The following is a 22,370-nucleotide window of genomic DNA, read 5'->3' as shown; positions in this document are numbered from 1 at the left end:
ACAATGGACATCTTGAATCACATGAGAAAATGTATGAAGAATTCCAAAATGATAAGAGGGGCAAAGCAGAGCATGTTTTTTAGTATTGTACTATAAAATAAATACTACAAGGGATCCATTACATCCCAACCCTGATTAAATATTACAGCCTTTATAGTAGCATACAATAACTTAACAAATTCTAACAATAACTTAAAATAAATAACCCTACTAATATTTGCCTATGGGCTGCTTGTCCTATAAAGAATATCTTTAATTTTAGTTTTTTGTTTTTGTTTATCAAACTTAGAAAATATACTGAACAAAAATATAAACGCAACATTTAAAGTGTTGGTTCATGTTTCATGAGCTGAAATAAAAGATCCCCGAAATTTTACAGACACACAAAAAGCTTATTTCTCTCAAATCTTGTGTCAAAATTGGTTTAAATCCCTTAGTGAGCATTTCTCCTTGGCCAATATAATACATCCACATGACAAGTGTGGCATATGAAGAAGCTGATTAAACAGCATGATCATTACACAGGTGCACCTTATGCTGGGGACAATAAAAGGCCACTCAAAAATGTGCAGTTTTGTCACACAACACAATGCCACAGATGTCTCTTACATGCTGAATGTCCACCAGAGCTGTTGCCAGAGAATTAAATGTTCATTTCTCTACCATAAGCCACCTCCAACATCATTTTAGAGAATTTGGGAGTACGCCCAATTGGCCTCACAACCGCAGACCAAGTGTAACCTCGCCAGCCCAGGACTTCCATATCTGGCTTCTTCACCTGCAGGATCGTCTGAGACCAGCCAACAGGACAGCTGATGAAACTGTGTCTGTAATAAAGCCCTTTTGTGGGGAAAAACTAATTCTGATTCCCCAGTGGGTGAGCCTGGCTCCAAAGTGGGTGGGCCTATGCTCTCCCAGGCTCACCCATGGCCCATCAAATCAAATCAAAGTTTATTTGTCACGTGCGCCGTATACAACAGGTGTACAGGCCCAGACCTTACAACAGGTGTACAGGTGTAGACCTTACAGCGAAATGCTTACTTACAGGCTCTAACCAAAAGTGCAAAAAAGGTATTAGGTGAACAATAGGTAAGTAAGTAAGTAAAGTAAAGAAATAAAACAACAGTAAAACATCCATAGATTAGGGCCTAATGAATTTATTTCAATTGACTAATTTCCTTATATGAACTGTAACTCAGTAAAATCTTAGAAATTGTTGTATGTTGCTTTTATATTTTGGTTCAGTATAGAATTGTTAAGTTCTCTTCTCATGTTCATTTAGTCCTAAGGCAAGGAACAATAGGGAGAAGTGTGAAGGATCAAAAAAGGTACGTGTGGCATCCAATTTCTTCCTTCTGTTACATTACAGAACAATACAAAAGGCAAGAAGGGATACAAATAAAAACACACATGAAATTGGAAAGAATGCATCAATCTAGTGTACATAATATGCTGTACTTGATATTGAGCTGGTTATAAAATAATTCAAAAAGGTTTCGCAAACTCTTTTACATGAGGCTTTTAGTGTACAGTACCATGCTTTCCTACTCATATTGTTGTAGTTCTTTTTATCATGGATTTTGTCTGGCAGTGACATTTGTTATTTTCTCACCGAGGAATATTTGGGATGAATGTCAAATCAGTGTCTGATATCTACTATTATAGTCCAAAGAGTTACAGTTAATCATTATTATAAAAACATAAACAGATAGATGCATGTCTGGCTGGATACTGTTATCGGTAGCTATCGTTGAAGACATTTGATGGACATCAACAATTTATATTAGCACCATATCATGGATCAAGGTAAGACCCAGATGCAGACTGTTGAAGTAACCATGTTTATTGTAGCAATAGGGGCAGGCAAAGACAGGTCAAGGCAGGCAGGGGTCGAAGATCCAGGGTAAGGCAAAGGTACAGGACGGCAGGCGGACTCAGGGTCAGGGACAGGCAGAGTTCAGTAATCCAGAGGTGGAGCAAAGGTACAGGACGGCAGGCAGGCTCAGGGTCAGGCAGAGAGGTCAGACGGGCGGGTAAAGGGTCAGGACAGGCAAAGGTCAAAAACCAGGATGACGAGGAAAGAGAGGCTGGGAAACGATAGGCGCTGCCAGGAAAACCGCTGATAAACTTGAACTAACAAGACCAACTGGCAACAAACAGACAGAGAACACAGGTATAAATACACAGGGATAATAGCGAAGATGGGTGACACCTGGAGGGGGGTGGAGACAAGCACAAGGACAGGTGAAACAGATCAGGGCGTGACACACCAGTCAAATTCCAATGTATAGTCCTGCAAACACTTTCACGTGTAACTTCAACTAAAAGCAACATTGCATTGATTGTATTGGCTGTCTGTCTACCTATATTTTTTTATCTATCTACCCCCAACGATTTAATCTGTTGGGTATGTTCGATGTTTGTCCGAAATCAGCAAAAGAGATCAACAAAAAAGGCAAACATCGACTTTGATCAAGTGCTTCAGTGTTTGTGTAATACCTTAATCCCGTAGCAATTTTCAGTATTATATAATGATTTAAAGAGCAAACAAATAACAAGTCACAACTCCAAAGTCCAGTGAGCAGCAGACCAGGTCAGACCATGTCCTTTAACTCCTACCCTGTTTCAACCTAAACTGGATCCTGCCCTGAGTTGGTGTGAATTGGAGTTGGATCTCTATAGCCCTCTATGAGGGTGGAGTATAGACTGACTGATCAATCGACTGGTGTATTAAAAAAGGAGTGCTGTTAGGATGTACTGGTTTAGCCTAGTCGCCAGATTTGAACGTGTTTTAGCCAACTCCTCTTACTTCCCTTGCCATCCCATGCATTCAGTATAACAACAAATACGACAGAGTTGGCTAAAGCATAAACCAATCTGGCAACCGGGCTAGTACTGGTTAGGCCTTCTTCAGAGCCCTGCGCAGGTCAGTGTAGAAGTTGATGAGGGTGCTGGCCATGGCTGTGTCCACGGCAGACTGGGGGATCATACCCCGGAGGTCTGTCTGAATGTACCCTGTCAGGAGGCTCTGGGCTGGGGTGGTGGTGCTATCTGGGGTGGGCACACAGAACCAGCCACATGGGTGGTTGAAGCCCCGGACATAACTCTGATGCTGCTCCTCATGCTCCACACTGATACCTGGTGGATAGTGGAGACAGACAAAATCTGTGGTCAGACAGCTTCCTGGAGTGGTCTTCCGGGTCTCCCTAAAATAAGTTGACCCTGCATATAGACCTTGTGGAAAGGAAAGATAAAAAAATTGACTCCCTAAAGTTTAGAACAATTTAAATGTTTCAGTTAAACACTACTTTTGGAAATTGAACAGAAAAGGAAACACCTACACAGACACAGAGCTATTACACACAGACACAGAACTATTACACACAGAAACAGACAGAGTCACAGACACAGAGATATTACACACCTACACAGAACTATTACACACCTACACAGAACTATTACACACATAGACAGAGTCGCAGACACAGAGCTATTACACACCTACACAGAACTATTACACACATAGACAGAGTCGCAGACACAGAGCTATTACACACAGACACAGAGATATTACACACCTACAGATAACTATTACACACCTACACAGAACTATTACACACAGACAGAGTCACAGACATAGAGCTATTACACACCTACACAGAACTATTACACACCTACACAGAACTATTACACACATAGACAGAGTCGCAGACACAGAGCTATTACACACCTACACAGAGCTATTACACACCTACACAGAACTATTACACACATAGACAGAGTCGCAGACACAGAGCTATTACACACAGACACAGAGATATTACACACCTACAGATAACTATTACACACCTACACAGAACTATTACACACATAGACAGAGTCGCAGACACAGAGATATTACACACCTACACAGAGTTATTACACAGAAAACATTTCCTGGATCACAATCTTTAAATATCAAACCTGTGAGGCTGTTTGGGATTCAGCATTTTAGTTAGATACTAATACTATAGTTAGAAGAAAGCAGTGAACTCCAGACGTCTTACACACAACACATTTGTATTCATTATGCTACCTTCCCTTGTGGTTCCATCACTGCACATTGCTACTCACCGCAGGACAATAGTCCATCCTGGTAGTCTGTGGTGTAGGAGAAATCAATAAACTCTCTGGGAGCTATGATGTTCCACAGCTGGCCTGCAGTTGTGTACCTCATCACACAACAGCCCTGCAGACAGACAGAGATAAACTTAGCCATTGATTCATTTGGGATAACATGCTAACTGTGACAAAGCTCTTTTATATAACCTAATAAGAAGATGGAATATCATTATTCTGACAAATTGACTAATATTTAGGGCAGTGGGTCTACTTAAGTGTGGTAAAATAGGAATAACACAAAAAAACCTCTGTGCAGTCTGCATGTATCTTCAAGAGAGAAATAAGATACAGTGGGGCAAAAAAGTATTTAGTCAGCCACCAATTGTGCAAGTTCTCCCACTTAAAAAGATGGGAGAGGCCTGTAATTTTCATCATAGGTACACTTCAACTATGACAGACAAAATGAGAAGAAAAGAAATCCAGAAAATCTCATTGTAGGATTTTTTATGAATTTATTTGTAAAATATGGTGGAAAATGAGTATTTGGTCAGCTACAAACAAGCAAGATTTCTCTCACAGACCTGTAACTTCTTCTTTAAGAGGCTCCTCTTCTTCCTCCACTCGTTACCTGTATTAATGGCACCTGTTTGAACTTGTTATCAGTATAAAAGACACCTGTCCACAACCTCAAAACAGTCACACTCCAAACTCCACTATGGCCAAGACCAAAGAGCTGTCAAAGGACACCAGAAACAAAATTGTAGACCTGCACCAGGCTGGGAAGACTGAATCTGCAATAGGTAAGCAGCTTGGTTTGAAGAAATCGCCAGGGACTCAAATCCTGCAGTGCCAGACGTGTCCCCCTGCTTAAGCCAGTACATGTCCAGGCCCGTCTGAAGTTTGCTAGAGAGCATTTGGATGATCCAGAAGAAGATTGGGAGAATGTCATATGGTCAGATGAAACCAAAATATAACTTTTTGGTAAAAACTCAACTCGTCGTGTTTGGAGGACAAAGAATGCTGAGTTGGAGCCAAAGAACACCATACGTACTGTGAAGCATGGGGGTGGAAACATGATGCTTTGGGGCTGTTTTTCTGCAAAGGTACCAGGACGACTGATCCGTGTAAAGGAAAGGATGAATGGGGCCATGTATCGTGAGATTGAGTGAAAACCTCCTTCTATCAGCAAGGGCATTGAAGATGAAACGTGGCTGGGTCTTTCAGCATGACAATGATCCCAAACACACCGCCCAGGCAACGAAGGAGTGGCTTCGTAAGAAGCATTTCAAGGTCCTGGAGTGGCCTAGCCAGTCTCCAGATCTCAACCCCAAAGAAAATCTTTGGAGGGAGTTGAAAGTCCTTGTTGCCCAGCAACACCCCCAAAACATCATTGCTCTAGAGGAGATCTGCATGAAGGAATGGGCCAAAATACCAGCAACAGTGTGTGAAAACCTTGTGAAGACTTACAGAAAACGTTTGACCTCTGTCATTGCCAACAAAGGGTATATAACAAAGTATTGAGATAAACTTTTGTTATTGACCAAATACTTATACTTACTTACTTACCACCATAATTTGCAAATAAATTCATTAAAAATCCTACAATGTGATTTTCTGGATTTTTTTTCTCTCATTTTGTCTGTCATAGTTGAAGTGTACCTATGATGAAAATTACAGGCCTCTCTCGCCTTTTTAAGTGGGAGAACTTGCACAATTGGTGGCTGACTAAATACTTTTTTGCCCCACTGTACTTTTGTCATTTGATCACGTAATCAAAGAACACTTAAGGGATGATGGGTTTACCTGATCAAGGTTTTCTATTATGTCCATTGCTGTCATCAAACTATCCCAGTCTAATCGATAAGGCCCAGGGCGTATGTAATCCACTATTCTATTGGGGTTATCGTCGACCATACCCTGGGATTTATACCTGCAAGATAAAACCATCACACATCAGATCAGACAAATAAACCTTCCCACTGGGTGCACAATGGTTGAATCAACCTTGTTTCCACGTCATTTCAATTAAATTATGTTGAACCAACGTGGAATAGACATTTAATTTATGTATGTGGCCAGTGGGTTCCTTTTTCATCAATAAAAGGGAATGCATTGACTGCAATATGGCTAAAACACAAAATATAGGCATGATATTTGTGATTTCATGCCCAGGGTCATTACTGAAAGAAGGCCCATACTTACAGATAGCCATGAAACTCCTCTGATGACTTTCTCCATACCGTGACATCTTTCTACAATGTAAGATTACAAAAAACATCAAGATAGTGGAAACCCCATAGACGCAGAAGAAACAGTCTGGTGCCAGCGCAGTTTTGCACAAACAAAATGAGCTTAGGAGGAATTGAAAGTGTAAGTGGGTGAAGACAGTATATGGTGTGTGGTAAACATCGTTTCCAATCAACTTTTGAGCCTACAGTATAGGAGGTGATTAAATAGACTGTGAAAATACTGTATCACCCACCGATTTCTTGGCTACCCTCCACTCATTCTCATCCAGGCTATGGTAAGACATGAGAGTGTTCTGCAGTCTGGCTGTCAAAGCACTGGGTTCTTGCAAGGTTCCCATTTTGATCCTTTTCAAAACAACTTCAAACATCAATTCGCATTGTATATTATGAAACAATTAAATATAGCAATTATGAGCAAATCTATATTCATGGCTTATTTAGCACAGCTCAATTACCAGAATATTGTACGCTTTTTAACTGATATGCTCATTTCAAAAGAGAAAACAGCCGCACAGTTTGCCCGACCCTTTAGAAGCCGGTTCATTTTGTTGAAATCTGACACCCCAATACCGCACAGTTAAATCAGACAATTATCGTTCAGCTCACATAAGGTATTTCACCGAATAGTCCTTACCTTTGAATGGTGTTGCAATTTACGATAGTGGTTCAGTTTTCATGTATTTATAGTAAACACATCTGCAAACGGTGAGCGAAAATTCTGTCCCTGTATGCGAGAGCTCCTCTATCACCCAATCAGAAGTGTAGTCGTTTCCTGTGTTTGATATTTTCCGTGTTCCTATTGGTCAGATGCGTTACTGTATATCGGACCATCGAGTGGGTGCAGTAGGAGAGGGTGGAGAGTTTATATGAACCTGCATGAATAGGTGCGCTCCTTTTGAAAGCTAATGTGTTAAACGACACAGGTGGAACCAGTGATGTGTATAAACCCTGGATTGCTGATGCTATGTACTGGTCAATGGTCTACGCTATCTATGGGACAAGTTGAAATTGAAAATGGTTAAGGTAAGGGTTAAGGTTAGGATTAAGGTCAGGGTTAGGTAAGGTTTATGGTCATGGTTAAGGTAAGGGTAAGGGTTAAGGTTTAGGGTTTAGTCGCAAGGATTCTGGATTGCACCAAGGAGAGGCTTTGCCAAACATTTTTTTAAATTTTTTAATTTAAAAAAAAATAAAAAATTATTAACCCATGCACCACCACCCCTCTTCGGAGGACACATATATTGTTGTTGTTTTTTTACAGCTTTTCTGCTACATATATTTTAAATATACATATACATTTTACATATACATTTTACATATACATTTTACATATACATTTTGTATACACATTTTACATTCATGGTACTTTTATATAAAGCAATCATATAACAATAATACATGACAGAAACTCTTTAATCCCACCCCTCAGCCACTCTCAGCCCATCCCACCTATCACCATAGACCACCCTCGTTTGGTTTCCATGTGCCATATATTTTTCAATTGTGCTGTGATGTTTTACATACATTTTTAACCTTTCTAATCGTATAGTATCCACAGATTGAGAGCTAAAGATGAAAAACTTTCCTACGAGTATAATTATATTATTTATTGACTGACTATGGCTTTCCAAATCACCCAACACCGCTATTTGTAAGGTACATTTTAAATTAATGTTGTGATTTGAATCAAGTGTTGTTTTTTGGACCAGTTCATAAACCATGTGCCATGGAATCGGTATATCAAAAATATCTTCTCATTTATTTTGCAACCTGTATGGCGCAGCTGTCAACATTTCTGTCCTCAAATAAAACTGGTATATGTATTTCTATTTATGCCAATACCTTTCAGCCAATTTGTATCGTTAATATATGGCAGGCAAATAAATTCCCCACCTTCTCCTTTTTTCACTTGCCTCCTCCATTATTGTGTTAATGCTCCAATCAGTTGGTTATAAAGTTGGATTGAGCAAACGTTCCCATATATTTTCGATAGCTGCACATTTGACATAACTTCACCGATTGTATTCATAATATCATTAATAAATATAATACAATAAAAATAAATTCATAAAGAATGTTTTTTTATTAATCAGTATATTTGAGTTTAACCATAACATTTGTTGTAATGTTTGTTCTATCATTTCTGGAGGATAAAACTGAAATTGTAACCAGCTTTATATGGCTTGTTTAAAAAAGGAAGATACTTTCAACAAAATTTCATTTTCAATTAGTTGGAAATGAGAAGTTGTAATCTGTATAAAGGCAAAAAGGCCATTTTTGAACAATGGATGACCCTTTCTGAATAATCTACTGGAGAACCATTTTGGGTTCAAATATAATTGATGTGTGAGTGATACTTTTAGTGAGAGGTTTAAAGCTTTAATATTTAATAATTGTATCCCCACAAACTCATATTCACAATATGAATAGGCACATTTAATTTTAGCATTCCAAATAAAACAAATTATTTTTTGCTCATTTGATTACAAAAAAACGAGTCCTCTGGAGTAGGCGTGCCATTAGTAAGTAAGTAAACTGTGATACGATCAAAGAGTTAATCAATGTGATTTCTCCATAAATAGACATGTATTGACCTCTCCATGGTTGCAGAATCTTATCTATTTTTGCAAACTTTCTATTGAAATTGATTGTGGTAACTTCATTTATATGATTTGAGATCTGAATACCAAGTATGTCTACTTCACAATCGGCCCATTTTATTAGTAAACTACAAGGTAGTGTAAACACTGTGTCTTTTAACAATCCAATACGTAATATGTCATAATTAGGTTTTAGTCCAGAGAGGCTAGAAAAGTGATCAATATCTTCAATGAGACTGTGCAGGGATCCAGAGTCATCAGCATACATTGACACTTTTGTTTTTATCCCCTGGATTTCTAACCCCTCGATGTTCCTGTTGGATCTCATTTTAATAGCTAGCATTTCAATGGCCATAATAAATAGATATAGAGACAATGGACAGCCTTGTTTTACTCCTCTTAAAAGCTCAATACTTTCTGAAAAGCAACCATTATTTACAATATTACATCTGAGGTTGCTGTACATAACTTTAAGCCATTGTATAAGAGATTCACTGAAATTAAAGTAATCCAAGCATTTAAATATAAATTCTAGTCATACTTTATCAAACACCTTCTCAAAATCTGCTATGAAGACCAGGCCTGGTATCTTTGATGCTTCACAATGTTCAATTGTTTCAAGTAATTGTCGTATATTATCTCCAATGAGATAATGAACAATATCTGGTAAAACCTTTTTTATTCTACGTGCTATGCATTTCGCCAGGATTTTCAAATCACAACATTGAAGTGTAAGAGGCCTCCAGTTTTTTAAATTGACTGGATCTTTATACTTACCACCTGGATTCTGTTTTAGTAGTAATGAAATCAGACCTTATTGTTGAGTACCTGAAAGTCTACCATTTTTAAAGGAGTAATTAAAACATGCTAATAATGGATCTTTGAGTACATCAAAAAAAGGTATGATATAACTCTACAGGTATACCATCAAGTCCTAGTGTTTTTAAAGACTGAAAATATTAAATTGCCTCAAAAAGTTCCTCTTCTGTAAGTTGGCCTTCACACTGGTCTTTCTGTACATTTGTTAAATTTCCCTTATTATTATTATTACTAGGAAAGAAATCCTGAATTACATTCAGTAGAAATAAAGGAGACTGAAAAGAAATATAGGAGAAATAGAGGAGACCGAAAAGAAATATAGGAGAAATAGAGGAGACCGAAAAGAAAACATATGCTTAAAATATTTTGCTCCCTCTTTCAAAATATAATTTGGTAAATGCACTGTAGATATTACATTAAAAATCATCCCGTTTGCAGCTACAATAGTAATTTACAACATTAAATCTGATAAATGTGATGTTATTTTAATGGACTAAATGTGCCTTTCTTTCAAAAACAAGGACATTTCTAAGTGACCCCAAACTTTTGAACGGTAGTGTATAAAAAAACAAACAGAAATACCTAATTTACGTAAGTATTCAGACATTTTTGCTTATGAGACTCGAAATTGAGCTCAGGTGCATCCTGTTTCCATTGATCATCCTTGACATGTTTCTACAACTTGGTGTCCACCTGTGGTAAATGCAATTGATTGAACATGTTTTGGAAATGCACACACCTGTCTACAGTTGACAGTGCATGTCAGGGCCAAAACGAAGCCATGAGGTCATATGAATTTTCGGTAGAGCTCCAAGACAGGATTGTGTCGAGGCACAGATCTGGGGAAGGTATCAAAGCATTTTTTGCAGCATTGAAGGTCCCCAAGAACACAGTGGCCTCCATCATTCTGAAATGGAAGAAGTTTGGAACAAGGGTTTTTCTTTATTGTTTACTATTTTCTACATTGTAGAATATTATTTCTCTCTTTTTGTAGAGAAAAACGAATTTTGATTGGCTGGGCCTGTGCCCAGTCATAAAATCCATAGATTAGGGCTAATGAATTCATTTCAATTGATTGATTTCCTTATATGAACTGTAACTCAGAACCGTTAATTGTTGCATGTTGCGTTTATTATAAAATAATTCCAATCCCGAAGGCAAATGCAGTTTAGCGATATAAAAGGACTGACTTTAGGACCATGTAGATGCCTGGGAGCGGGAGGGAAGGCTGTTTGTATGCCGGCGGGCGGACTGGCTTTATGGATATCTTATCGAAACAGCATTACTTTTTCTCCAAGCAGTGCAGAGGTAAAATGGCTGTAGTAGATGGCTTTGAGTAGGTAGGGTAACTGCTAGTTTAGTCAAATCAAACCGTTTTAATCCCGGTGCTGAGCTAGTTAATTATTTAATGTCATGAGTTTGTGGAATATTGAGTCACCTATTAGCCTATTTTAGAACCCAGAGAGTGAAATACTTACCTCTCCAACATATAGCGCAGCATTGTCGAACAGTCAGAATGTTTCATTTCAATTCACTTTACATGTCAGCTGATTTGTCCCCATTTCGGAGGTAATCAGAGACAAAATATCCACAGGGAAGTGTTATCAACCCGACCTTCAGTACGCTGGTCTGTTTATTGGTTTGCAATTCGCACTGTGACAAACACTTGCACAATATGGCTGAGCCTACCGAACTACAGACTGAAAGTTGGCCCATGCAATCAGCAGGTAGATTTCAAATACTTATAGCAGATTACATTCCTTTACATTATGCTACTGTTAACATATTGTGCATCACCTGCAATGACTTGGGAGATTGAAAATACAAGAGACAGAATTTACTAAAAAGTCGGGGAAACACTTTACTGTGGATACCCTATTTCCACCTCCTACCGTCAAAAGGATCAAAGGCACAGACAACCGGTAAAGTACTTGTAAATATCATTTTATTCGACATTCTGGCTTGTAGAGACTTTCTTCTATTTTAGGCATACTTATTTCAGAGTGAATATTATATGGTAACTGTCTGATTGTCACGACTTCCACCGAAGTCGGTCCCTCTCCTTGTTCAGGCGGTGTTCGGCTGTCGACGTCACCGACCTTCTGCCATCACTGGTCCATTTTCCATTGGTTTTGTCTTGTCTTCCTTCACACCTGGTTCCAATCCCATCAATTACATGTGTATTTAACCCTCTGTTCCCCCCTCATGTCCTTGTCGGAGATGTATTATTGTATGTTATGTGCAAGTCATGTGTCGATGTGTGACGGGTTTTGTACCCACTTATTATTTTGGTTTTTGGAGTTTTATTAGCATTTATTAAACGACGCCGTTTATACCAAGTTTGTTTTCCTGCGCCTCTGACTTCACTGCCACGGACATGCACCCATTACACTGATGCTTAGGCAAGTCTCCTATTGATGTGAATGAAACTACAGAAACAAGGTGATAATGTCTTTGTTTTAGTTTTTAAATTGTGTAGAAATGCAGTAAATGAGCTTAATTGTTTTGCTGAAATGACGCCCCTGGATGCACAGTTTCTTCAAACGAGCACCCCGTTCAGTCATTTACGGTTACTACATCTCATTGGGTGGAACAGTTGTCTTTCGATGTCACTCCTGGAGATGCAGGTTTTTGAATCAAGTGCAAAATCCCTTCACCGGGGTAAACTGGCATGCAAAACCAATGCCATGTGATTTAGGCTGAATTCCATTTAAAAACGTTATATTTAGTTTGTCCTTGACTTTTTTCAAATGATTGGATAGGTTGAAAGGGGAGAGTCAAAGTATGTATTAAGGGAATTTAAACATTCTAAACCATCTGGCAGAGTTGTGATGAGGGAAAGGAGATTATTTCCCCTTTGGAATGCAGTAAGGTTGATACATTCAAATCACTTAGACAAAATAGCCTATTGGTAATTGCCAGCCAATCATGTTGAAATAATGAGCAATCAGGGTTAATGTACTTAAAAAAAAAATCTACTTTAATTTACTGGATAAAATAAATCAATAATGCAATTGCAAGATAACAAAACATATTTTTGACTCAATGTCCATTCAACTGGTCAATGAACTAGACACAGCTGGCTATTGGGGAGTTCCTGTTGACTGTTTATAAAAGGGTTGAACAGGTGTCATTGTCAAAAACAATCCCATTGTGTTTACACTACAAACGTCAGTTATTTAGCAAGCAAGGGCATTTTGGCTATTGCCTATTTAATGTGACTATCAATCAGTTCTTCAGCATTGAGGGACGTTACACTCATTTCTAAAAATTGAATTATATTGTCAGTTAAATCCTGTTCTTGACAATGTAATGCCTTGTTTTGTCAACACGTGACGTCTATCAACTAGTCCTTCAAGAATGACAGAGTAAATGGTGGTGTACCTTCAGTAAAATATAAACACATTTTTGTCTGGTTATATCTTTGGGAAATGAATGGTGTCATTGAAAATGTGAGGTTATTCAGGTTCAGATCTGGGATAACTTTAGTTTTAACTATGCTTTGTGGAAGGTAACCATTTAAGGGGGAACAAATAGTTACTTTGGAGGTGACAAAGTATTTGAATACAGATCTCCAAAAAATGACTATTTTCTAAAACCATTTCAATACGCAACTGATAAAGCAAGTACCTTGTTTTTATTTTTCAATACCGATCTCAGGAAGTGGCTACTTTTTAAGAAACTATTGGATTGTCTGCTTTCAACTAACAAACTTTATCTGCAACTGCATGTTGAAGATATAAATAATGAATAGTGCTCGCACACAATCTCCTATACTATACCATTCTATTTGACAGTCATATTTGATATACACAACACATTTTATATCTGAACATTCTGTAAAATCCATTGCCATAGGAGTACATAATCAAGTCAAACCAATGATATTTTGTAAAGATAAGTATAAATCAGTTGACGTTCGACTGACTCAACATGCCACTGAAAAGGTAGAAAGTTGCAATTAATTTTATGACACCTGAAATTACTGCAGAGAAATTCAAAGCCATCTGCAAACAGCAAGTTGGATGCTTAGCAAAAACAACTTAACTCTTTGTCCATCTGTGGGTAAGTGTTGTTTCAAACACACACTATAACATATTTAAAGAGACAGTTTACTCAGAATACAAACTAACATGATTTTGGCTATAGTTATTTAAGTTTTGAGATATTTAGTTTCCTTTTGACACTTAATAGCCATATTTTGTAACCATTAGCATTCCACTTAACAACTGTTCTTGTGCCTGGGTAATAAAACTTAAACATTTTATTAGCATGTTACATAATTGGTAATTGCATTTTAATTGCATAGCAATCAGCTGCATTTTTAACTCATGTACACAAGGAATAATGACTGTCCTTATTCCACTCGTGTAATAACTCCATTGTGCAATTATAAAGCAATTTCCAAGGTCCTATGTAACAACAATGTCGCTATTGTCACAAAATTACTACACATGTATAAGAACTTGATGTCAAGTGTTACTGTATTACCTTGTCTCAATCATTATGAAAATACTGTATATTTGTTGGTCATTTTTAAGCTGCAAAAGTGGTCTACTCTAATGTTGAGGGGATTCCATGTCCTTCATTTATTTAATTCTAGGCTATATTAAGATTCATATCTAGGAGCCCTCCAAACCATGTGCTTATGGTCATTATATTTCAACGCAACTGTTGTAGTTTTTGGTTTTTCCTAAAATATTTGGCAACCATAAAATATTTTTCTTCAAAAAATAGCTATTTCTCTGCAGTATTTTCTGAAAGACGTATTCAAAATACAGAATTTTTTTCTGAGACCTGTATTTGAATATCAAAGGAAATTATTGCCACGAGTATTTGAAAAGATGGTATTTTCAAATACACTACAAAATACAACTATTTTATATTCAGGTTAACCTTAGTTATGTATCCCAAGATGTACAGTAATGCATTATAAATGCTGTTGAAAGATTTGATCTATTTCCTATCTCATCACCCCTAATGTCTTACCTTTTCTGATTTCAATATTATCAGATGTAATATTTTACAGATAATTGGTAATCCCAACAAGATTCTGAATAATGCAAATCTTTAACAAGTTATGCACCTAATAAGTTATTTATCTTCCCTGATTGATCTGTAGTAGTCTCCAATGGGTGTACAAGGACAAGTAAAGTATCAACAACAGAAGCTAGAAAATACCTTTCACCGATATTAGTATACTTCAAGTAGTGCCCACTATTTGTTTCCTCTTCAGCCCTATTGATTCTAGGCTATAGCCTACTTCCCAGGCCCAATGGTTGTTGGTGTAATGCCTCCTTCGTTCATTGGGATACTGCCTATATCATGTGTGTTTTCAGGGCTTGATCTGTTGACCAACATGAAGGTAGCTACTAGAATGACAATTATGGCCGAGGCTGCAACAACAGCAATGAGCTTCCATTTGGCCTTGATGTTGTCACATTTCTTCTGCTCCTTCACCTTCATTGAGGTCTTGTGGAAGGACTTGCTCTAAACAAACAAACCAATCAAGCACTAAAGTCAATTCACCGTTCTGATAAAACACCACTGTCTATCTTGAACACCAAAAAGGACCTCCGGTTGTGGAAGGCTTGGCCAGAGTGAGGTCTGAACAGCTTTTATATTAAAAAGTGATGCATCTGAATTGGATCAGAATAAAAATGGTGTGTGTGTGTGTATTAATAATTAAAAAGCAATCCCAGTCTCACTTTGAACTTCAGTTCCTCAGCCCTTTTGTCAAGGTCCTGCAGTTTCGCCTTGCGTTCCTCGGTCTTCTCCATGTTGTCCATCATGATGACCTTCACCTCCTCCGCCTCTTCCTGAACCTGACGCAGCCGACTGTTCTTGTCAGGCTGAGAGAGATGGCACGTGAATTAAATACAAATATTTTCCTACAGTTCTGTCAAAGCGCTGGTGTTGATTTAATGTTGATAAACCCAACAGAATATCTAACAAATATAATATAAAATATGAAACAAAAATCCCTAGAGATTCTCTTTTTTAGCCAGAGGAAGAGGTAGAATGTGTTTCACTACAGGGTGAAGTTTCCCCTAGGTACAGATCTAGGATCAGTTCCCCCTCCCCCAATCCTAACCTTAACCATTAAACTGGCCCCAGATCAGCATTTATAAGGGCAACTTCACCCTGAGGTCAAGGCTGAAATGTAGCACTCTAAAAAGGAAGAACTGTAAACCAAGCAGCTGTCAAGGAATGTATATTTTTTTTGTAATTGTTGGCTACAGCAAAATAATACATGGGGTGGTATTCATGGATGTTTTTATTCAACAAAATATGAAGATAAATGATACCCTTTCAAATATAATGTATTTGTCAAATCAATTCCACATTTGATTGAACCGTGTTGTTCCGAAAACTCAAATGAATATCTATTTTACAATATGTTGTCTTTTGATTTACAGTAAGTAAATCTTATGATAGGCCTATTCATATTTCAGGTGTATGTTAAATTGTTATCCTGTAGGTGCAATAAAATGTGTCAACGACCTCCAGCTAGGCAAGGATATGCTGGGGTATCTCTCAAAGTATACTGTCTTCCTCTCTCCGTCTCATCTGCGCAATATCTGAAAACTAACCTGTAAAATAAATCCCGACATAGCATGTGGAATTTAATCTTACCTGTTTGTCATGTTCTTTGAAATCACTAGACTACAGGCGAATGGAGAGGGACGAGCAGAGGAACCCACTTTTAGCTATTGAGATGCACCCAATGTGAATGCTCAAACAAAGCAGCGTTTCAAATACGCATTTAATTAACCACTTGTCAATGGTGTTTACAAAGTATTCTGTATTATCATAACATATAGACTAGGCTCTATATGAATCCTCCCTAGTCTCAAAAGTAATGTCATAGAACATTATTCCGTCAACATAGGCAAAAGGAAAGTGGAAGTAGCCCGTGCATCTGAAGTTAAATTCCAAATTATAATAAATCGTTTTTGAATGTCACACAAAACAATTCCATTTTCTTGATTTACTTTGGATTAACAGCTTACCATGTTTCTGCACGATCTTATTGTTATCCCGAGAATAAATAATTTATCCGAGTCGGTGCAAAATCCAGTAGAAACTATTTTAGTTGGGAGAGAGCGTGAAGACTTTCTGAATTTATGTCGCGTTCAAGTGCTAGTTGGAACTCGGAAATTTACGACTTGCTAACTGGTTGACGGCACGTGTACTTCAACCATCTAGTCATTTGGACATTTCCGAGTTACCTAGTAAGGACTAGCATGTGAATGTGGAATTACTCACTCCACCTCGTTCGTGATAGTGAACTATTCTGCACATTATGTTTACAACGTTCTTTTTGCAGTCTGCCGTATCGTAGAAGGAAGAGGAGGGTAACCTTCCTCCCTGGTTGACTTTGCATAAATGTTCTATTGCAGCTTGAAAGAATCTCAGGGAACAGTTATTATATTCTAATCTATTATACAGTTATTATACTCACGTTAACGTTTACACGTTATAGTGTAAATGGCAAGGTTAATTGATAAATGACTTTTTCCATGGCTACCCATGATATATTCTCATGATCGTTTTATATTTCTTTGTTCAAATGTCATCCGTGTACTGTTCGTTCAATCAATTTCCGAATTTATACAACCAAGACGGATAATCATTTCGACCGCAGTAATTCATTCGTTCACAAGATTGAACAGAGATGGTGTGGGCATAGAGAGGAGGGGCTGCAACATGATTACGTCGCTAGTTGTTTTCAAAGTAAAGGCTGTGTTACTGATATTACCTGAACATATCCAGCTAGCTATCTTTCGCAGGTTAGTTATAAATTAAAGTCACCAATAATTTACGTTTGTTAGTTAGCTGCCTTCAATTATTGGTGGCTTTACAGACAAGACAGGGAGATTATATTAAAAGCCAACAAGCATTGAGCTAAAACTAGCTAGCTATCATACCAAACAGGTGAGTGTGCTTGTGTATGTATGCATGTCTGTCTATGGTAGGTTACAAAGATCGTTCAAGACTATCCAGCCCCAACTAACACGGCTTGACATGCCGAGTTTTGACCATGACCCTTTCTCTGCCATCAGGTGAGTATGAATTAATGATCAACAATTGTTTACTCTGTATTCTGTTAGTGTTCAAATACTGGAGAGTTGAGACCAAATCACGGACGCTGGACAGAGTGGATTTCAGTTGTAACGAAAGACAGTTTTAATGAGTCAGAGATATCTTGTCCCGCAGTTTTACGTGCACGGACCTAGTTCACATAACTCGGCAAGGAGCCAGGTGAAAAAGAGACCTATACAATGGTTACATACATTTTTATACATAGAATAAAGTAGGTGGAGTCTTGTCGTTTCGGTCTTCTTGACTGGTCGGAGGGTTGGAGGCGGGCCTTGCTCTAGCCAGAGCGGGCCCCATTGGTGCACAGCAAAAGTGCTTTGCTCTTGGGACCGGCCAGTTAGAGGGAGATGAGATGTGTGTTTATATAAGGAAGAGGGGGTCAGTCTTATGGCTGGGTGTATGTGTTCTTACTACGGAATGTCTTTGTTTATATGAGCTATGTGTATGAATATTTATATAACAATGGTATATGTAGGTGGTAATTCCCTCCACCTAATAATGGCAGAGATTTAAGGAAGTACAATGGATCGTTCAATTGTTCAATCATTCTCAATGGTAGTTCGTGAGTATATCTGTAGAGCAATAGGTGGGCATATTGCATATGGCCACTACTACACCTGCACCACTGCATGAGATTGACGCTGGTTTGGTTGACGGTGACACTACACATGTACAGGCAGGCACTGCCATTCATTGCCTTGCATGGTATGGCTTCGTATATACTAGAGCAGGTATTCCCAAACAGGGGTACCCAAATAAAAAATACACTTTTAATTATTTTTTTTAAAACTTTTTTGCTTCACATTTTCAAACAGTCCATTTATATTTTCCAACAGGGCTATACATTTGGGTGAGGTTTTTTTCTCGCCTGAGTAGCTTAGTTTCACTGCCCTTAATAAAATTAAACCATATTTTTTAAATGTATTTTTAAATTTCACCTTTACCAGGTAGGCTAGTTGAACAAGTTCTCATTTACAACTGGAACCTGGCCAAGATAAAGCAAAGCAGTGCGACACAATCAACAACACAGAGTTACACATGGAATAAACAAGCGTACAGTCAATAACACAATAGAAAAAGTCTATATACATTGTGTGCAAATGGCGTGAGGAGGTAAGGCAATAAATAGGCCATAGTAGCGAAGTAATTACAATTGAGCAAATTAACACTGGAGTGATAGATGTGCAGATGATATGCAAGTAGAAATACTGGTGTGCAAAAGAGCAGAAAAGTAAATAAAAACAGTATGGAAACAAGGTAGGTAGATTACTATTTACAGGTGGCCTATGTACAGCTGCAGCGATCGGTTAGCTGCTCAGATAGCTGATGTTTAAAGTTAGTGAGGGAAATATGTCTCCAGCTTCAGCGATTTTTGAAATTCGTTCCAGTCATTGGCAGCAGAGAACTGAAAGGAAAGGCAGCCAAAGGAGGTGTTGGCTTTGGGGATGACCAGTGAGATATACCTGCTGGTGTTCAGTGAAATAACCACACAATGTCAAATACAGGTAGCCTAGTCAAATAATTAACATCCAATCACATTAACCATTACTCTCTCGCAGGAATTCCACTAACGGTTCAAATGTAGCCAAACGCAGCTGCTGCTCATGTTGGTATCTGTACTAATGGCGCAAAAGCCTTTACAGGGAGACGTAGTGGCGTGGTAACGCATGTGCAAGCAGTTGCTCACGACGCCACTTGGGTACATTGCATCATCCACCGAGAGGCTCTTGCTGCCAAGGGAATGTCTGACAGCTTGAAAGACGTTTTGGACACTACAGTGAAAATGGTTCACTTTGCTAAAGCAAGACCCCTGTCACAATCGTCGCATGGAGTAGACCAAAGCGCAGCGTGGTTAGAATACATTCTTCTTTATTGCAGGAAGAACAGGAAGAAAACTTCAACAAAACGATAAGACGAACGTGACTGCTAATGAAACAATGTGCTAACGTGCAACATAACATAGACAATAACCCACCAAATACCCAAAGAAGATGGCTGCCTAAATATGGTTCCCAATCAGAGACAACGATAAACACCTGCCTCTAATTGAGAACCAATCTAGGCAACCATAGACCTACATAAACACCTAGATGGTAAACAACCCCATAAACCTACAAAATCCCTAGACAGTACAAAAACCCTAGATGAGACAAAACACACATCATTCTCGTCATATATAAAGAAAACAAAGAATACTCAGGTCAGGGCGTGACAGCCCCTGAACTCTTGTGTATTTTCTGCACTATGCAATGATATGGGCAGCGACCATATAATGCTTTTACAATGTACAATGTGTGCTGGTTATCAAGTGGCAAATTATTGACACTTTTTTTTAGAGATGAGCTTAAAGTTTTCTTTACTGACCATAATTTTCACTTGTCTGACTGCTTGTGAGAAACTCGTCATCACGCACGACTGGCCTATCTGGGTGATAATTTTTTTTTCTGAATCTAGGATTACAGGGACTCCCCGCAACTATATTCAATGTAGGGACAAAATTGTGGCTATGATTAAGAAGTTGGAGCTCTTCTCTGTCTGCATTAACAAGGACAACACAGGTCTTTTCTTTTTTTGTGTGCAAATGAACTCAAGCTTACGGACAATGTCAAATGTGATATAGCGAAGCACCTGAGGTGGATGCACAATTATGCAGGAACTTTTCCGAAACGGATGACACAAACAACTGGATTCGTTATCCCTTTCATGCCCTGCCTCCAGTCCACTTACTCATATCTGAACAAGAGAGCCTCATCGAAATTGCAACAAGCTGCTCTGTGAAAATTGAATTTAATCAGAAGCAGCTGCCAGATTTTTTTTGCCAGGACACACTCATCTCAACCTCCATGTGTCAGTTGTTTTAGTCACTCTGCCCTACTCTTTTTTTTTTGTGCTAGGTAAGTGTGTTCACTGTTCTATGTGCTCTCAGTTGTTTTGATTTAATTTCCAGACACTTCCACCCAACTGTGATTAGTCTGGTGGGCCAATGCGTCAAACTGGTCATAGGGAGCTGGGGTGCAGATGGTGGAGTTGTTTGGGGTAGAGAGGACAGTGGACTCAGTGGAGGACATCCCAGCCACTTGGCAGTGTTGGCACTGCTACTTCCCACATGACGGGTAAGTGGACATCTACTTATACAATCAGTCAATCAAAAGTCTATATTTGGCCTTTTTCTTTTTAAATCAGCAGTTGTCACAGTGCTTTTACAGTAACCTGGCCTACACAAGGGGAACATGTGACACACTGCTCCTGCCATCTTCCTCCCTGTGTGATGACATATCCTGTTTAGGCACCTGGCCAAGTGCATGTGAGCTCTCGTGTCCCAAATACATACATACACACACACTTAGGAATGTTCCCCTTTTTTACCTGGTGGTGTGTCAGAGGTGAGTGATGATAAGCCAGTGTTTGAGAAGAGGTGTCTGGTGTGGGAGGACAACCATTACCTCCTACTCTCACCTAGCCCCTTACACTTAAACCACTAACCCCTAAGTTTCCAACAGGACCTGTGTGTTACAGGAGGAGTTGAAGGTGGAGCATGCCTCGAACCTGCGACGCACCCGGTGATCTACGGTATGATGGCTGACTTTGCAGTTCCTGTTACTTCAAAAACCGAGCGACGCCTTCATGTTCACCCACAAAGACATATCTCCCTTCGCCTCCCGCTGACCCCCGAGGGGCACCTTCAACACCTCCTCACCTTGACGACACACACTGTGGCTGAATCTCAATAGTCTAGATAATAGCTTCCTCTGTCACTTTAGTGAGGACAATACTGTTCTGGTTACACTAGTATGTACAGAGGCCCTTGATCATCAAAAATGAACGCTTTTATGGAGGTTTTGTCTTTTATTTTTCTCTTTTTTTTTTTTTTTTTTTTTTTTTTTTTTTTTTGTCTCTTTTTGTTTGTATTGGCTGCACTAAACAAATTTCAATCAACTCTGTTGATATGGCGATTGCAACAGTTGTCAGTTGGTGTGACTAAAATACAATTTCATGTCTTATATATTTTCCATGCTTTTTCTTTTAAGAACGTTATCCTTGAGTGTTATACTTTCAGTAACAGCTACTTTGCTTTGGCTCTTATCACCCCATAGATTTGTATGAATAAAACAATAAATTTAAGTAATGCAATGTCTATGATCTGGTTTCTGAGTGGGATACTTTGCTGAGCCTACTTTCAACTGGCCTTTTGTATTTATTACGACTCCCCATTAGCTGCTGCAGAGGGGTCCAGCAAAATGAAGGCAGTTATAAATAATTAACACATTTCAAAACACACTGTGTGCCCTCAGGCCACTACTCAACTACCACATCTCTACAACAAAATCCATGTGTGTGTGTATAGTGCGTATGTTATTGTGTGTGTCCGTTCACAGTCCCCGCTGTTCCATGAGGTGTATTTTTATTTGACTTATAAGTCTAACTTTACTGCTTGCATCAGTTACTTGATGTGGAATAGAGTTCCATTTAGTCATGACTCTATGTAGTACTGTGTGACTTC

At 38.6% G+C, this 22,370-nt stretch overlaps 2 protein-coding genes and 1 long non-coding RNA gene across 9 annotated transcripts; 1 reads left to right on the top strand and 2 right to left on the bottom strand.

The window, feature by feature from the left end:
• Positions 1-1,139: 1,139 nt before the first annotated feature.
• stard4 (StAR related lipid transfer domain containing 4) lies at positions 1,140-7,124 on the bottom strand. Of its 6 annotated transcripts, none has more exons than XM_021602177.3 (7): positions 6,985-7,124; positions 6,584-6,695; positions 6,304-6,353; positions 5,905-6,031; positions 4,114-4,228; positions 3,015-3,138; positions 1,140-2,146 (listed from the first exon to the last, which is right to left on the bottom strand). In XM_021602177.3, the coding sequence occupies exons 2-7, from the start codon at positions 6,686-6,688 to the stop codon at positions 2,134-2,136; spliced, it is 534 nt and encodes a 177-aa protein (XP_021457852.1). In that variant the 5' UTR covers positions 6,689-6,695; positions 6,985-7,124; the 3' UTR covers positions 1,140-2,133. The 6 variants fall into 6 exon arrangements, with proteins under 6 accessions (XP_021457852.1, XP_090090366.1, XP_090090367.1 ...); XM_090234240.1 differs by having other exon boundaries at positions 6,584-6,708; positions 6,985-7,101; XM_090234241.1 differs by lacking the exon at positions 6,584-6,695 and having other exon boundaries at positions 6,985-7,103.
• Positions 7,125-11,689: 4,565 nt separating this feature from the next.
• LOC110523468 (uncharacterized) lies at positions 11,690-17,435 on the bottom strand. The gene is made up of 3 exons (XM_021602173.3): positions 16,780-17,435; positions 15,475-15,618; positions 11,690-15,256 (listed from the first exon to the last, which is right to left on the bottom strand). Exons 1-3 carry the CDS (start codon positions 16,780-16,782, stop codon positions 15,026-15,028), a joined length of 378 nt encoding a protein of 125 aa, XP_021457848.2. The 5' UTR covers positions 16,783-17,435; the 3' UTR covers positions 11,690-15,025.
• A 306-nt stretch (positions 17,436-17,741) lies between these two features.
• On the top strand, positions 17,742-22,009 carry LOC110523469 (uncharacterized). Of its 2 annotated transcripts, XR_016495930.1 has the most exons (3): positions 17,742-17,832; positions 20,817-20,982; positions 21,370-22,009. It is a non-coding gene; the product is annotated as an uncharacterized LOC110523469 (long non-coding RNA). The 2 variants fall into 2 exon arrangements; XR_002473451.3 differs by lacking the exon at positions 17,742-17,832 and having other exon boundaries at positions 18,124-20,982.
• The last annotated feature ends 361 nt before the right edge of the window (positions 22,010-22,370 follow it).

This window comes from Oncorhynchus mykiss, chromosome 5 (genome assembly GCF_057628025.1).
Source record: "Oncorhynchus mykiss isolate SJ-2025 chromosome 5, ASM5762802v1, whole genome shotgun sequence".
In the NCBI taxonomy this organism is placed as follows: Eukaryota; Metazoa; Chordata; class Actinopteri; order Salmoniformes; family Salmonidae; genus Oncorhynchus; species Oncorhynchus mykiss.
Note: the sequence above shows the minus strand (reverse complement) of the source record. Positions and strands in the feature narration are given on the sequence as shown.